At 49.1% G+C, this 17,046-nt stretch overlaps 2 protein-coding genes and 1 long non-coding RNA gene across 15 annotated transcripts in view; 2 read left to right on the top strand and 1 right to left on the bottom strand.

The window, feature by feature from the left end:
• Positions 1-8,240, top strand: part of DNM2 (dynamin 2) — an 86,150-nt gene extending 77,910 nt beyond the window's left edge. For 8 of the 13 annotated variants that reach the window (XM_045853314.1, XM_045853319.1, XM_045853324.1 and 5 more), the window contains 5 exons: positions 1,474-1,585; positions 2,130-2,294; positions 4,534-4,766; positions 5,713-5,964; positions 6,499-7,404. In XM_045853314.1, the coding sequence (XP_045709270.1) occupies positions 1,474-1,585; positions 2,130-2,294; positions 4,534-4,766; positions 5,713-5,964; positions 6,499-6,568 (832 nt within the window). In that variant the 3' untranslated portion in view covers positions 6,569-7,404. Of the gene's footprint in view, positions 1-1,473; positions 1,586-2,129; positions 2,295-4,533; positions 4,767-5,712; positions 5,965-6,498; positions 7,405-7,858 lie in introns of those variants that run through there. The other 5 variants (XM_045853322.1, XM_045853316.1, XM_045853321.1 and 2 more) reach the window with 2 other exon arrangements.
• Positions 8,000-10,950, bottom strand: TMED1 (transmembrane p24 trafficking protein 1). The gene is made up of 4 exons (XM_045853328.1): positions 10,732-10,950; positions 9,972-10,069; positions 9,651-9,834; positions 8,000-9,004 (listed from the first exon to the last, which is right to left on the bottom strand). Exons 1-4 carry the CDS (start codon positions 10,912-10,914, stop codon positions 8,786-8,788), a joined length of 684 nt encoding a protein of 227 aa, XP_045709284.1. The 5' UTR covers positions 10,915-10,950; the 3' UTR covers positions 8,000-8,785.
• Positions 10,951-11,249: 299 nt separating this feature from the next.
• LOC123828461 lies at positions 11,250-13,917 on the top strand. Its single transcript, XR_006787465.1, has 3 exons — positions 11,250-11,392; positions 11,945-12,605; positions 13,572-13,917. It is a non-coding gene; the product is annotated as an uncharacterized LOC123828461 (long non-coding RNA).
• The last annotated feature ends 3,129 nt before the right edge of the window (positions 13,918-17,046 follow it).

A 17,046-nucleotide genomic window follows, 5' to 3' on the forward strand; every position in this document is an offset into this window, starting at 1 on the left:
ACATTGGGGTGGTGGGAGCCTAGGAACCAAGTACCAAGAGACTGTGCTGATCCAGGTGGGAGATGGTGGGCCTGGATCTGGATTCTGGTGAGGACATGGGGGTGGGGGTGCAGATTCCAATAGAGTTTACCAAGCTCCTGGTGGGTATGGGTGTGGAGAGAGAGAAAAGCATTGTGGCAACCCTGAGCTCCTGCAGGGAGGGAGCTGCCATTGGCTGTGATGAGGAAGGTGGAGGCGGGACAGGCTAGGGGACAGTCAGGAGCTAGGTTTGAGCCACGCTGAGGGAGAGGCCTGATGGATTGGGGAGGCAGCTGGGTCAGTACAGGCTTCAGGAAAGGGTGTGAACTGGTGAGTTGTGATTGCATGGCAGTGTTTATAGTCATGAGACAGAATGAGATCCCTTAGTGATTGTAGGTGGAGACAGGACAAGGAGGCTCTTGGCAAATCTGTCTCCTGGGGTGTTTGTGGGAGACTTTAGCACAAGAAAAGGCAGTCCCCCAGACTCACACACACACCCTCTTCCAGGAACCAGAGACCACCTGAATCAACAGTTAGGTATCACGCAAGACCCAGTGGCTGTACATGAGCTGCTGGCAGGGGAACGACATCCTCCCAGCCAGCCCCAGGACCACCACCCCACTGCTCATCTACCCCACCAGTTCCAGTTGAGCCCCCTGCTTTGTGTAGGAAAAGCTCTGTCTTGCTTTTTTTCTGAGCTGCCCCAGAGACCTACTTTGGCTATCAGCTGGCTTCAAAAACCTCTAGAGCTCTTTTAGCCTCACCATCTTCCCTCCTCTGTCCAGACAACCTGGGCCCTGCAGTGGGACGGACCTGTTGGGAAGCTTTTTCTGGCTGAGTGACACCGGGCACCTGGCCCAGTGTCAGCCCTCTTATACAGGGGGTTGAAGATATAACCTGATAGATCGTTTATAAGTTCAGAAAACCCAAAATAACACAGTAGCAGAAGTGAGGTAGATGTTCTTGTTTTTTATATAAATCTAGTTAAGACTTGACCATCCAGGTGGGACAGCTCCACAGGCACCAAGCCTTCCTATTCCTCAGCCTCCCTCCTCCTTGTCCAAGATGACTACCCAAACTGCAGCCATCCTGATGATGTTGCAGGCATCAGGGAAGGCGGGGTGGAGATGTAACAAAGCATGCCTCTCCCATCGAGACTCCTTCCAGAAGTCCCTCAGGACAGCCATTCACTGATACCACTTGGCCAGAGCTCTGCCACCAGGCCATGCCTAACCTCAGACCCACATCTTACAAAGACTTTGGGGTAGCTTGGTTGTCTCAGCCGTGCCTGCCCTGTGAGACAGGATAGGGCGCAGATGTTGCCACCCTCCTGGGGCCTATGGTTGTGAGTGTCCGGGTCAAGTGTGAATCCTGGCCACTCAGACCCCAGAGCTTACTACACCTGAGCTGGGCCCACAGTCAGGGTCGAGCACATGCCTCTGTCTTCTGTCACAGGAACGTCTACAAGGACCTGCGGCAGATCGAGCTGGCCTGTGACTCTCAGGAGGACGTGGACAGCTGGAAGGCCTCGTTCCTCCGAGCTGGTGTCTACCCTGAGAAGGACCAGGTGAGCAGTTGCTGCGCCCTGCTCGGCCAGCACACCTTTGGCTGAGCCAACCCCGCCCTGGGGGAGGAAGGAAGCTGGGGTCTCACAAGATGGGTCATTTTCAGGCTGTATTTGCCAGAACTCACTGAGGGCATGTAGCCCATATCCTCAGGCAAACAAAACAGAAAGGTGGGGGAGGATTTTGTCATCAGGGCCCAGAAGGTTCTCCAACTGAAGTCAAAGACAGGGATGAATAGGGACTGGGATCCCATCTGCTTTGTTCTCTCTTCTCCTTCCCTCCTTGAGTGAGCATGGCTGCCCTCAGTCCCCAAATGAACACATTTCAGTCCTCAAGAGGATCTAGCCCACTTTGGGCTCTGGTCACTCCAGGTCCAGGCAGCTCAGGCCAGGGGCAGGCAGGGACACATGGTGCCTACACAGCCATCAGGAGCCAGACCTGGAGAGTTAGTTGTGGGTGGGACAGGGCAAGCAATTTCCAGGGAAGGGGGCTCCCCACGCTCTCCTTAGGCTGCAGTCACCCCTCACCCTCTCTGGTACCTTGTAGGCAGAAAATGAGGATGGAATTCAGGAGAACACCTTCTCCATGGACCCACAGCTGGAGCGCCAGGTGGAGACCATTCGCAACCTGGTGGACTCTTACGTGGCTATCATCAACAAATCCATCCGTGACCTCATGCCAAAGACCATCATGCACCTCATGATCAACAATGTAAGTGTCTGGCCCCTAGGGCCTTCAGTCACAGGCAGGGGCCAGAGGATTAGAGTTAGTCACCACTGTTTAAACATCAAAATCAGGATTCCTGGCCTCTTCCGGGAAATTGGAAGTACAGGCCACACAGGGTTCACACTCCCATTTATCAGGTAATTCAAGCTACTGGGACGCATGTGAGCTTCCTCTGAATTAATTTGTTTAGTCTTACAATAACCCTAGGAGAGGGATTGCTATCATTCCCATTTTATGGACAGGAAAATGGAGGCCCAGAGAGTTCAGGAAACCTGCCCCAACACTCAAAAGAATGGGAGGTGGGATTCAAAGCCAGGCTAAGTCTGTCCCTGGCTGTAGCCTGGTGTTGGCAGCCTTGGCCTCCTCATGGCCTGCAGCCCAGCCCACCTTTACCTTAAGCAGGAACTGCTTGCCCTGGGGCTTGCAAGCCTCTCATTCAGGTTTCTCTTTTGCAAAATGCAGCTGTACTAATTGCCTCCCATTTTAGGCCTTCTGCTTGGCAGTAGGTGCTCAGAAAGCGGTGCAGACTGGGTTTGATTTGTGTTGTGACTATAAAAGCTGCAACTATAACAGGGTCTAAAGCAAAAAGCTCAAGCCCCTTCCCTTCTGTTCCAGTTTTCACAGTCTCCTACTCAGTGGGGATCAGTGTTCAGTATTGTGGGTGCCCTGGGATATTTTTCACAGATAGATGAAACTTAACGATATAAGTGGTTCTGCAGCCTGAAATTTAAAATGCATATATGCTTTGACCCTGCAGTTCTACTTAAGGGATTTCCCACACAGAGACATTTGCCCACGTGCCAATTGAGCATATGCGTGATTATTCTTTTCAGCATTGTTTTGTGGTGGCCAAAGGTTTGAAATCTCTATCCTTTTAATAGAATCCACTTAATATCAATTGTATCACAAAAAAAGCATGAGAAATATCTCTAGGTTTATAATAACTTTCATCATTAAGTGGAAATGTACGGAGTACAACAATATACAGGAAGACTCCATTTGTGTTTAAAAGGAGAGGAAATACATATACATTGTATATGCATCGATATCTATGGAAGTTTGTACAAGAATCTGGTTCTTGTTGCTTCCCAGGAATTCAGGGGGGCTATGGAGGCCGGTGTGGACAAAGGAGTTTTTGCTGTACCTTTTTGTACCTTTATGTTTTATCTTTCCTTTTACCACTTTTTCAAAATATAAATGTTTGAATGGCTGATGCAGTCACATTTAGAAACTATAGAGTGTGGTCATCTTCGCAGATATTGAAAGTTTGAGAAAATTTCCAGTATAGACCATTTGTAGGCAGAGTCTTCTGTTGTATGAGGTGTCATATATCCACCGAATAGACGTGTTTCAGTCTCAGGCCACTCTTGACCTTAATGAGCATGCTTTGGAAGCATCCCCTCTAAAAGCAAGAACAAGTTGGCCATTTCCATTTTTATTTAACTTCCTTGTAGAGTTACTAGCCAGAGCAGTCTAAGAAAAATAATTTAGTGGTGTGAACATTGAAAAAGAATAAGAAAAATTACTCATATTTGTTGAAGCTCATGTACACATAATGTTACCTAGAAATCCCAAGAAGAGTCACTGAAAAACTCCAGTATCCTACAGGAGGATTCAAGAACAAAGTATAAAATTAATGAACAGAAACTAGTGCAGTAAATCCTCAGTTAACTTTGTGGATAGGTTCTACAATTTTAAGTGAAATGACTTAAAACAAAACCAGTTTTTCCATGTGCTAATTACATACACCTGAAACTAATATAACTAATATATTATTGTATACCAACCATACTCAAATTGTAAAAACACCATAGGCTGATTGGTATATATAAATAAGGGTTAGGTTCCTAGGAAAATTCATCAATGATATAATCAAATGACATTGAACATTATTGGAGGACCTGCTATAGTTTTCAAGCAAAAGCCAGTTTGAAGATAAAGGGATAGCAGAAAAGACAGTAATAAAAGAGATATGCTTCTAGGAATACCTTTAATAAGAGTCTCCTGAAATGCGTTGGAAGAATGCTTGAAAGCATCCCTGAGGAACTCAGAAGCCAGCTAGGTAGAAAGCTCACCTGTGTTTTAAACATCTTATATGTTCTACAATGAAGACAAAGTAAGACCTACCTAGAGTGGTGGATGCTTTTCCAGCCAGTCAGAATAGTCAGCTGAGCACATGTTTGGTGTGGTGGGAAGCCCTGACCTTTCCAACCCTTGCCCCCAGACAAAGGCCTTCATCCACCATGAGCTGCTGGCCTACTTATACTCATCAGCAGACCAGACCAGCCTCATGGAGGAGTCAGCTGACCAGGCCCAGAGGAGGGATGACATGCTTCGCATGTACCACGCACTCAAGGAGGCGCTCAACATAATCGGGGACATCAGCACCAGCACTGTGTCTACGCCCGTGCCCCCACCTGTTGATGACACCTGGCTCCAGAGCACCAACAGCCACAGGTCTGTGAGGCTTGGTCACCCATTTGCTGTAGAAGCTGCTGCCTGGGGGTTCCTAGCTCTTCTCCTAACCCACAGGTGGGCAGGGTAAAGGGGCCCAACCCAGATGTCACAGTACCCAGGGCTAGTCACAGTGGGAGCTGCTAGCCTGAAGGGACTGGGAGAGAAAAGGGTTAAAGACCAGCCTGCCTCCTGGTGCCATTCAAGAGGCCTAGGCAACACCAGCCATGGGGGTCAGCCTCCTGGGGCACAGAGCATGGCCAAGAATGTTGAGTGGGAAAGGATCTGGAGGGACAAACAGGACATAACTAGCACATCTCCCTGCTCTCCAAGTTTCCCCGAGCTGTTGGATGGAAATGAGACCCTGGTGTGGGTAATTCATAGTAGCTGGCAGGGAAACCTCACCAGTGCAAGGGTGGGCAAATGGTGGGAGGAGAGAGCAGGATAGGTCAGGGAAATCTCACAGGAGGTATCAGCCCCACTGAGACTCCAGGGAACCACAGTTACTTAGGGAGAGGAAACAGCATCCAGCCTGGGGAGCAGCAGGCCCAGGGGTATCCCATAGGGCACCTGGGGCAGGGGCTTGTGGTCTCTGGAGGCATGTGGACTTGATTTGTAGGGCAGAGCTGGGCTCTGGTAGGATTTTCAGTTACGGAGGGTAGATTGGAAGAAACACAGAAGTGGGGAGGCCCAAGCAGGGCTGGTGAGAGAGAAATGTCTCTGAAAGTGAGGTCAGAGGAAGCAGGAGCCCTTGGGCAAGGACACTTTTTTGGGTGGGAGGATGGCCATCCCTAGCAGGTCTGTCTGGGGGGTGGGCAGAGGAGCCCAGCGCACCTGCACTGCCCCTTGCCCAGGTCCAGGCACTCACCCACATCTCCCTAGGTGGTAGTTGGTGCCAGCCTGGTGCTCCTGACCACGGTTTCCAGCTTACACCTTCTTTCTTCCACAGCCCCACTCCGCAGCGCCGACCTTTATCCAGCGTGCACCCCCCAAGCCGGCCCCCAGCAGTGAGGGGTTCCACCCCAGGGCCTCCCCTGATACCTGTGCCAGTGGGGGCAGCAACCTCCTTCTCAGCACCTCCCATCCCATCCCGGCCCGGACCCCAGAGTGTGTTTGCCAATAATGACCCCTTCTCGGCCCCACCCCAGATCCCATCTCGGCCTGCTCGGATTCCACCTGGCATCCCCCCCGGAGTGCCCAGGTAAGGTTGGCCCCTCATTGCCTACCATCTAGTCATTGGCCTGCACCCTGCAGGTAATAGAGGAGTTGCCAGCATCTTCATTTGACTGGTGGGGAAACTGAGGCCAAGAGAAGCCAAGTCGACTGCCCCAAGTCATGGAGTGGTAGAGTCAGAAGGCTCCAAGCTTGTCCACACAGCTTGGAACCCTCACATGGGGGCTTGGCCTTTGCTTCCTTACTGAGGACACACATCAGTCATGGCATAACCTTGCCCTTCTCTCCCCATCTTGCAGGCCAAGCTCTCTTCTCCCCACTTGTCCCTAGGGGAACCTGAGGTTCAGGGCTGCTGGGGGACTTGTCCAGGGTCATTGAGCAATCGAATGACTGCAGGGGTACCAGTGCCTAGGCTTGGCAAACTCCTTCCTGGCATCTTTCAGAGCATCTAGCAAAGGGTTGCTACCTGGGAAGGGGTGGTGGGGCCTGGGTTGTCACTGTTGCCTTGCTTGCAGCCTCACTGCCATCTCCCCCTCCCTGTCTGTCTTTATTCTCTTTGCAGCAGAAGACCCCCGGCTGCGCCCAGCCGGCCCACCATTATCCGCCCAGCCGAGCCGTCCCTGCTCGACTAGGCTGCGGGGGCATTTTCTTGGGGGTTTCTTGTACACCCTTGGTGCAGGAGCTTCAGTGGTCTGGGCTACTCTGCTGCCCCTGGCCCTCTCATCCCTGTGCCAGGACCAGGCTCCCCGACTCTTTCCTAACCCTGGCCCAGTCAGGGGCTGGCCTGGCCCCCATCCCCAGCTGGATATAGCACTGAATGAAGGGGCCCTAGAGCCCTCATGTGGGAGGACCTTGGGTGTTGCACTTTGGGGGATGAGGCGTTGGGTAGCAGAGGAGGGAACTGGATCCTAAGCACCATCTGTGGTGAGGTATCCCAGCTAGTTTGGGATAGACTCACCCAGGGGCTTCTTTGGCCTAGAAAGCCTAAGCAGACCAGGCCTTCTGGAAACTGGGCACCAAGGACACCTGTACCCCTAGTCCTTGTTGGGGTGCAAGTGATATATCCACTTCTCAGCAGCAGGAGCTCCTGGTGGCAAGCCAGGAGTGGGTCCAGTGCTGCCTGCCCCGCCCAAGTTGTACATACTCCTTTCTTGGCCGTACTAACCACACGGCCCAGCCATGGCTGCCAGAGGTGCCTTTGCCAGGTCCAGAACCCTCAGCTCTGCTGGCCTCGCTCTTTTTTCCCTCAGCCCTCTTCTCTGCTGGGTCCCCAGCGTGGCCAGGCTCGGGGCTGAATGGGTAAGGAGACTGTGGGGGCCCCTTGGCTCCTACCCAGGCCTCCCACATGGGGTGGGCCCAGGTGGCCGCTCTCCGAGCAGACCTCACTGCTCGCTCAGTTTGACCACTGTAAGTGCCTGCACTCTGTATCCTATTAATAAACTAAAATAAAGGGAAGACGCTTCTGGTGGCTGCTGTGTGGGCCTTTTGTGTTGGCGTTCAGGCTGAGGACATGGGCTGCTTGCTTTCCCCCAGAGGCCTCCAAGTAGGACCCCATCCTTCCCACCATGGGCTCCCCCACACCTCACTCATGAGGGCTCTGCTCTTGTGGGAAGGGTTCATTTCTTCCAGAAGAATCCATGCTCTACAAGGGAAAGCTTTTACTTATCTCAGAAGTGGAGGCAATATCCCCCACCACCCCACCTCAATACACCACAGAGGCCTGGGGCGGGCATCAGAATCACTGAGGGGAGAGGGAGTCCTAGCCCTCCACCCCACACTGTGCAGTGGTCAGCCTATGTCCCCACCTTAAAGCCCTGAGCACTTTCCGCAAGTCCCCTCTTCCCCCTCTCAGGGCCCCAGGCCTTCTGGCCCAGCCAGGGACACAGTTCAACTTTGCTTTCTGATTTTTCTCTTATGCCCAGGCGACCACCTCCGTCAGCTCCCGCCAGACCCTTCTTCTGAGCTTCGTGGGAGATCCCTCCCGCCTGCCTGGTCGCCCTCTTGGGGGCAAGTCTGATCTGGCTTGTGTCCCTGAGCCCCAATCACCAGGCTCTGTGATTTTCTGACCATAATTTATTGGCTCCGGTCCCCAGGCCAGACTGCCCTTTGTTCCGTGAGGCTCCTGTGCAAGCTTTGGCCAGGCCTCCCCTCGAAAATGCCTTGGGCCCCTGCAGGGGGAGCAGGAGGGGCAGGTGGTCTCGCAGGCTCCGCTCCTGGAATTCTGTTACTGGACCTCACATCTAGCCCCTGCTGGGCCAAGGGGCCAGTTCCTTCCTGTTAATAAAGTGACTATCCTGGCAAGAACACTGCAGCTGAGTTTCCTTCCCAACCCCTGGCATGAGCAACACCCTCAGCAGCAGCAACAGGGCCTAGGTGGAGTGACAAGGAGGGGAGGGGAGGGGAGGCATGGGGTCCTATGAGCAGCAAGCCTCCTTCTACCCCTACCTGGCTCACAGGGCCAGTGGGGAAGGGAAAGGAACGCTTGCTTCCTGGGCCCCATCCAGCACCAGGCAATGGTGATGCAGCCGGAAGGCTCAGGCTAAGGCACATTTACAGTAGGGGACAGAGGCGGGGCCGGGGATCCCAGGGTTGCATCCGAATGCTGCAGTGCCCTCCCCACCTCGTGCACAATTTCTAGGCCACTGAGCCACCCTGCTGGGTGGCCCAGACCTACAAGCCAGCCAGTGTTCTGGCCTAAGAGGGAAGACACACAGGGGCCACATCCCATGCCCAGAATGTACAGCCTCCTCTCCCACAGGAACTAAGTTGGTGAAGGGATCCCCGCCAAGTCTTACACACATGCACCCTGCTGTCACTCCTTTTCCCTGTTCTTCCTTCCGGGCCAGGGGCTACGTAGGCACAGGGCGCTTATCCTGAAAGAAGCGCTTCAGTGTGCAGACCTGCAGCACAGCCACTAGCAGCAGCACAGCCACGTTGACAGCTGACCAGAAGTTGACCCGTTCCAGGTTGCCCTCCTGCAGGTTGCGGTCACGTGCTTCAAAGGCTCGCAGCAGTGTCAGCATCTGGATGCTGCGCTCTAGACGGGTCCTCATGGTCTCAATAGACTCCTGTGGAACAAGGGAGGAGCAGAGTCAGGCCTCCGTCCTTTGGGAAGCAGAGACCAATCAAATGAGGAAATGGGGTAAGAGTCCATGTTGCAGGGGAGAGAGAATTGAGAGCAAACTCTACCCAGGCTGCCTTGCTGAGTCCAAATCCTCATTCTGCCACTCACTGGCTGTGAAAACATGAGCAAATTAATTAACCTCTCTGGGCCTCAATTCCTTCCTCGGAGTTGCTGTGAGAACTGAGTGCTTAAATAAGTTTGAAGAATGTATTTACTAGTGAATAACAACACAGTTACTGAAGCCAGACTGCCTGGGTTCAAATATTGGCTCTGCCAGTTGCTAGCTGTGTGGCCATATGACAACTACTTAGCCATCCTGTGCCTCAGTAAAATAGATGATTTGAGCACACTACTTCATAGGATGGTTATGGAGATTTAATGAGTTACATAAGCCCTTAAAATCAGGGTTTACACCTAGAAATGTACTATTATGTTTAACTGTGAGCTACTACTAATAAGTTGGAGGCACCACTGCTAGGAGAGGCTAGGTCAGGCCAAGGAGGACTCTAGCCAAGGCTGGAGGGCAGGGTCCCACTGTAGCCCAATGCCAGAGATCTGGAAGGAGTAGCTCTATCTCAGCTTGGGCGTACCTTGATGTCCTCCATCTTGACATCCAGCATCTCCTCAGGCTCCACGACCTCTGCCCAGCCTTCGACCTCCTCATCATCCTGCAGGCTGTCAAAGATGAGTTCGAAGAACACCAACTTCTCGGAGATTGTGCTGAAGGAGTTGTCAAAGCACAGCTTGTAGTCCCCAGCCTCCGTGGGTTCTACCCTGGGCAGATAGGCAGACACACAGACATGACCCTGAATGGCCTCCAGCCGGACTTTGCAAACAGGGTGGTAACTGGAGGCTGCTGGGGAGGGGCAGGGATGTAATCGAACCCTAGCAGGCAGCAGGACTGAACTCACGTGTGCACCCCATCTGCCTTGCGGGACTCACTGACCAGCAGCACGCCCTGAGGGCTCTCCAGCGTGAAATCCACATCTAGCCCAGCACCTCCGATCACCTGGGGGGCAGGTAAGAGCAGATGAAGGGTTAGGGGTAGGCCAAGAGCGCCTACCAGAGAAAGCCAGGGCTGGACTACCGCGCAGACCCATACAGATCACTAGGGACCTACTTGAGCACTGACACCCACACCTGCAACCGGGTCCTTTTCCCACCCGTTCTTCGGCCTTGGCTGTGCCCTCATTACGGGCTAGCTTTGGGATCAACTCTTTGGTAACGCCCCCTCGGAAGTCCTTGATCGGCTTTTACCTGGCCACGCCCCTGACTTGCCAAGCTCCAAATGAGGCAACCGGTTCAGCCTTTAGCCCAAGACCCCCCAAAATTCTCCAGTTGATCACACCCTCTCTCGCAGCGCACCCTGGTCACGCCCACCAGCCCAATCCGACACGCCTTGGCCACGCCCACGGGAGAGTCAAGTCCTATAAAGGTCTCTATTTCCCAATGGCCCGCCTCCTGGCTGTCTCTAGCCCCGCCTTCGTCCATTATCCCGGCCCCTTCCGGTCCCAAGCGCTGTGCCCGCCCCCTCCGTCTGACTCAGATTTCTCCCCCACGCTCTTTCTCACAGGCTGTCCCTTCCCTCTTTAAAGCAAGCCTTGCTGTAGCTGCGTGGCCACGCCCCCTCCTCTTGGCTCCCCTCGCTCCCCAGCCCGGGACCCTCTGTACCTGGTACTCGGTCTCGAGGCTTGCGTTGGCAGGAGCAGACTGGTAGAAACATTGCTTCCTCCCCGCAGGCAGCAGGAATGTGAACTCGCCGTCCTGGATTGGTGGGGGTCCTGCCCCTCCCACCCCCACTGACGGCAATAGTAGCCACAGAGCCAAGGCTAGGGCCGCGCCGGCCGCCATCATCTAAATCATACTCCGATCTGCTAACGGGTCGCGGCACCTTTAAGGGCTAGCCCGGCCCCCTCTGCTATTTGGCGGAGCTCATTGGCAGCCGCTTCTGCCTGTTTTCTTAAACTAGCGGAGTCAGAAGTGAAGGACCCGTTATGGATGTAGCTGCCCAAATTAATGCCTGATGTTCCCAAAAACATTCAACCTTTTAAAGACTTTTTTTAATGAAAGGCTTCCACTCTTAGTCTTAATTGCTGGTGAAGGAAAGAAATGAGAAAAATAAGTACCGTTATGGTGTATTCTTCTCAGGCAAATATTAAGACAACTAAAGTAAAGGCGGCCGGGTCTTTCTAAGGCACAGCCCTGCGGTTTTCCAAAGGTGCAGTACGGCGAGTGTTGGATTATCCGGTCTGGATGGAGCAAAACCAAAATATAGGCTGGGCGTGTCCCTGCGTTCGAACCCTTGGACTCGCGTATAAAAGGCTCTGCTGGGGTAGGGAGGAGAGTTTTTCATATTAACAGGTGTATCACGTCGTTTCTCGTCTCTGAGCAGAGCCCTCTCTTCCAAGCCTGACTTCTCATCCCCTTTGCGCCTTAGAACCATCACTTTTTCAGTTTCCTCACTTGTAAGTTGGGGGTGATGAGAATTGAGTGAGATGAAGCTCTGGTCCATAGTGAGCTCTCTGTTTTCCTTGCATAGTCACTACAGGGGTGTGGCCTCAACCGGCCACCCAAGGGTCTCAAATTTAGGGGCCAGACGTTATGCAGAATGATTCAACTGGCCCAGGGTAAGGAAAAATGCATCCCGAGTGCTTAGAGTCACCAGAGAAGAGATGAAGAGAGAGTGTGGGCCTGGGAGCAGGTTGCCTAGTTCAAACCTCACCTGACCCTTTACTTGAGGCAATGGCCGTACTGGTCCTCAATTTCCTCATCTGTAAAATGATACAAGGCCAATTTCCTTGGGGTGTTGTGAAGATGAATTGAGATAATGCTTGTTTAGTGCTTGGCACATCATAGGCCTCATTAAATATCTGTTATATTCTAGGTGTATCTTCCAACCATTTAACCTCTTCCTCAGTCTGGCTTAAAGGATTTGGAGACGACCTCCCTCTGGGAAGCAGACAGATAAGCAAAGAAGTCTTTGGAGAAATGGACTCTACTTGGTGATTCCGTCTAAACATAAGAAAAACTGTTTAGACGGAAATTTTGAGTCTTTAAAGATAGGCCTGGGAGAGGTTGGCAGATGGTGACAATTACTCTTCAAATACAGCTGGTGGCTGTCAGCGCCTTCCTGCATTTGGAGAACTTGGGGAAGTTACACCACTTTGTAATGTCAAAGTTTATCTACAGTTGTGCTTGGTATTTTGTTTCACTAGTATTTCTATCATTCAGACGCTGCTTGGACATTTTGAAGTAGTTGTGGAGAATGAGTGATGTTTTTAATGGTTTTTTTTTTAATGAGTATGTTTATGTAGTAAACATTACTACATAAAATTAACCATTTTATAGGGAGTAATTCAGTGGCAATTAATACATTCAGTATGCTGTGCAACCACCACTTCTACCTACTTCCGAATTATTTTATCAGCCCAGAAGAAAAGGAAACCCTGTGCCCATTAAGCAATTATTCCTCATTCCCCCATTCACCCCAGCTTCTGGCAACTGGCAATCTGCCTATATGGATTTACAGATTCTGGATTTCTGATGTAAGTGGAATGTGTGACCATTTGGCTAATTTCACTTAGCAAAATGTTTTCAAGGTTCATCATCATAGCAGGTATCAATATTAAAGTCCCTTTATGGCTGAGTAGTATTCCAGTATATGGATTACCACAATTTGTTTAACCATTCATGTGCTGATGGACATTTGGGTTGTTTCTATCTTTTGTCTATTGTGTGGATAATACTGCTGTGAACATGTGTGTATGTGGAGGGGGGGGCGTTTGTTTGTTTTTTTAGTATCTGCTTTCAATTCTTTGGGGATTTACCTAGGAGTGGAATTGCTGGGATCATATGGTAATTCTACATTTAATATTTTTAAGGAACTGCCAAACTGTTGCACAATATCTGCACAATTTTACATTCCCACCAACCATGTATGAGGGTTCTAGTTTCTCCACATCTTCATCAACACACGTTATTTTCTATTTTATTTTTATTATAGTCATCCTAATGGGTGTGAAGGTGTATCTCATTTTGGCTTTGATTTACATTTCCATAATGATGTTAAGCATCTTCTCATGTGCTTGTTGGCCATTTGTATATCTTCTTTGGAGAAATGTCTATGCAAGTCTTTGTCCGTTTTAAAATCAGGTTGTATGTCCTTTTGTTGTTGAGTTATAAGAGTTTTTATATATTATGAGGGAAAAAGGGAGAAAAAATTAAAAACCTCTCCTACTCTGCAGATCTATGACATTTCAGTGCTTCCTCAGGGCATTTCCAGCTCTGCCTTAGCTTTCGCTTCCCATTTCTGCTGAATAAGAAATCAGCCAGAAGTGAGCGCTTGTCTTCTCGGGTCTTTTCTGAGCATTTGTCCTGCGTTAGGCATGTACGATGCTTTCTAGATTCCCTAGTATATATGGGTACTTTTGAATGCTCTATTTACCCAAAGAAATTTTCACCCCAACTTTTCCTCCTAGCTTTAATAATAGCATGTCTGTCATTATCCTCAGTGGTCATCTTTTGCCCCCAGCAGCTGTGGGTCTTCCTTTGCCTTACACCGTTGACTGCAATCTGAGTCAAATAGACAAGTACTTATAACTGGAATCAGTCTTGCTGATAGCCCCAGACATGTCAGAACAAACACAAGACTGTGAGAAGGAGGGCTGCTCTCCCAGGAACCAAAGACCAGGGCCCCATCCTGAGGACACAGGCTGCTATCTTCAAGACCTGCCGCGCTGGGGAAGGAGATGAAGGAAGGGCACGGAAACACAGAGCTTTCCTGCCATGTTCGTGTTACTTTTATTCTGATTGTGCATCTGCTTGGTTGGCATAAATCTTTTCCAGGGTTTGTATAAAGTTGATTCTGACTGTGTTTGCTCAATTCATGAATGTTTCTATGGAGGGACAGGCCCTTGGAGCAACTAATTCTTCCATTTTCACTGACATCTGGGACCTGAATGGTTGATTCTTATTTTTTTCCAATTAAACAAAAACTTCCCCCTTTCCTATTATTCAACAAATATTTACTGAGTGAGTATTTGACACTATGAATAAAGCAGGCACTGTCTACATCCTTGTGGAGCTGTCTTCCTAGTGTAGCTCCACTAAGGTGGTTTTAGGTGGTCATAGGCACTAAGAAGTAAATGCTAGGTTGTAGGCGGATGGCTCATTTAGCCTGGGTGGAGTCAGGGAAAGCTTTCCTGAAGAGGTGGCATTGAAACTCATACTTGAAGAAGAGAGAGGAGGAGACAAATAACAGTGCCCTGAGGTCAGAAGGTGCTCAGGGGGTTCAAGGGGTAGAAAGGAGGTGAAAGGAGTGATGAGAGTGAGAGGAGTAACCAGAGAACAGATGGGAGTAGTCAGCACAGGTCACATCATGAAGGATCCCTCTTCCCTTTGTAGTATTGCCCTAGAATCTTAGCCTGGGTTTCTTACAACCATGGGGAGTTGGCAGCCTGACTTCCAAAAGATTCTAAGAGTGTGTGCTGGGCAATCTGTGTGTGTTCCCTTTTAGAATGGTTTTTCACCCTTCCTTGCACCACTCTGTGCTGTGGAAGGCTGACCTCTATACCCTGGATCATCCTGGCTGCTTGGGCTCAGCTCTGGCAGGAGATCTGAGGCCTGGAGGAGAGGAAGATCTAGGTATATATCCCCTGGCTCCCACCGTGTTGGTCTGTATCTCTCTACCAAAGTCTGGAACTTCATCTCTCTCCAAATTCCAGGACCACTTTCTCTCCAGCAACTTCAGGCCTAGGCCAGTAACAGCCCCCTTAACCCAGGAGTCACCATCCCTGATTGATTTCCCTTCATCCTGTCCTTGACTCCTCAGTTGTGCCTCTTAAGAACAACAGCTGTGTGACAGTTGGTGACTAATACAGGTATGTGTTGCTCTTTTTCTGAACTCAATGCCAGATTATAGATTTCTACACCATATTAAACGCTTCCAGAATGAAATCCTTACACACATATAATTCCCTCTACCTCGCATGCCCTTCCTCTGTCTCCTTCTCAAGCTTTTACGGTCAGATACAGTCAAACCTCGGTTCTCGACCATCTTGGTTCTCGACCAATTTGGTTCTTGACCAAGTTTTTGTACAAAAAAGTCTTGGTTGTCTTAACAAAACTTCAGGTCTCAATTCTCTATCTCACAACCCCTCTGTGCTAATACCAGTGTGATCATCAATAAGGCATTTCTCAGGTAACAAACAAAAGAACTTGGTTTTTGAACAAATTGCTTCTCTAATAGTTTTCTGGAACAAATTAACTTCAAGGACCAAGGTTCAGCTGTATCTGGAAGGAATCTCTTAATTCTGTCTCCTACACATCAAAGCCAAGAATCTCTCAACTATCTCTTTTATACACATGATAGAAACACAAAAGTAGACTGAATGAATATTTTTTGGCTTTCAGATCAGACAGTTGAGAAATATTTATGGTTCGTTGTATGCCAAGCAATGTGATAGGCATTGGGAACCTGCAGGAGACACGAAGGACCCCAGCCCTGCACCTCTGGAGGAAGGGAGCTGGATGAATTCAATGAATTCAAGCAAGTTCTGTGAACCACCTTGACCTAATCTAATTGACATTTATAGAATATTATACCAAACAGTGGCGGAGTGTTGTTTCTATATTTTAAGGGCCAACAGAATATAGATCAAGATTTACAGGGCCGCCCTGGCTGGCGTAGCTCAGTGGATGGAGCGCGGGCTGCGAACCAAAGCATCGCAGGTTCGATTCCCAGCCAGGGCACATGCCTGGGTTGCAGGCCACGGTCCCCAGCAACTGCACATGGATGTTTCTCTCTCTCTCTCTTTCTCCCTCCCTTCCCTCTCTAAAAATAAGTAAATAAAAAATCTTAAAAAAAAAAAAAAGATTTACAGGGCCATTAAAAAATCAATAAATTTCAAGGGATTAAAATTTCATGAAGTATATTTTCTGACCACAAAGGAATTAAATTAAAAATCACTAACAGTGGGTCATCAAAAAAGCCCAAATATTTATAAATTAAACAACACCTAAACTATAACAGAAAAAATTCACAAGGGAAATAAGATAATATTTTAACAATGATAATGAGATGTAGTTAAAGCAGTGCTTAAAGTAAAATGTGCAGCTTTAAATGCTTGTATTAGAAGATAAACATTTAAAATCAGTGATCTAAGCTTCCATCTTAAGAAGCTAATAAAAGAAGAACCAATTAGATACATGGTAAATAGAAGGGAGAAAAAATAAAGACCAAAAAACAAAGAAACAGAAAATAGAGAAAAACAGCAAAGTCAAAAGTTGGTGCTTTGAAAAGATGAATAAAACTGAATAATAATTAGTCCTAGCAAGACTAATCAAGGAAAAAAAAGAGGGGGGAAAAAAAACCAGTTTACATTACCAAGAGGAGATATCATCACCACAGACCCTACAAACATTAAAAGGAAAACAAGAAGACCTTGGCCAGGTGGCTCAGTTTGTTAGAGCATTGTCCTGATACGCCAAGCTTGTAGGTTCGATCGCCATTCAGGGAACATACAAGAACCAACAAATGATTGCATAAATAAAGTGGAACAACAAATCTTTCCTTGCCCCCAGCCTTTTTCTAATATTAATTAAAAATGGGAAAATACCTGGCTGGCATAGCTCAGTGGATTGAGCGTGGGCTGCGAACCAAAGTGTTGCAGGTTCAATTCCCAGTCAGGGCACATGCCTGGGTTGCAGGCCATGGCCTCCAGCAACTGCACATTAATGCTTCTCTCTCCCTCCCTTCCCTCTCTAATAAATAAATAAATAAAATCTAAAAAAGTGGGAAAATAAAACTAACAATTCTATACCAATAAGTTCTTCAACTTAAATGAAATGGACAAATTCCTTGGTAACAATAAGCATGCTAATTGAAATAAAATTATAAGACACTAGGGGAGAATTCAACAAGGGGATTTTTCTAAGTCTAGAGGAGTCTGGAAAAAATTTCCCAGAAGTAATATTTAAGCAGAGACC

The sequence above is a fragment of the Phyllostomus hastatus genome, unplaced genomic scaffold (assembly GCF_019186645.2).
Source record: "Phyllostomus hastatus isolate PE091 unplaced genomic scaffold, TTU_PhHast_1.1 phas_contig_98, whole genome shotgun sequence".
Classification (NCBI taxonomy): Eukaryota; Metazoa; Chordata; class Mammalia; order Chiroptera; family Phyllostomidae; genus Phyllostomus; species Phyllostomus hastatus.

Bases quoted from the DNA above. Each gene is read 5' to 3' on its own strand.
- TMED1 (XM_045853328.1), bottom strand. From the start codon at position 10,914: ATGATGGCGGCCGGCGCGGCCCTAGCCTTGGCTCTGTGGCTACTATTG. The intron at 10,070-10,731 runs GTACAGAGGGTC...CCTGCCCCCCAG, and splicing joins GCCTCGAGACCGAGTACCAG to GTGATCGGAGGTGCTGGGCT. The intron at 9,835-9,971 runs GTGAGTTCAGTC...CTATCTGCCCAG, and splicing joins AAGGCAGATGGGGTGCACAC to GGTAGAACCCACGGAGGCTG.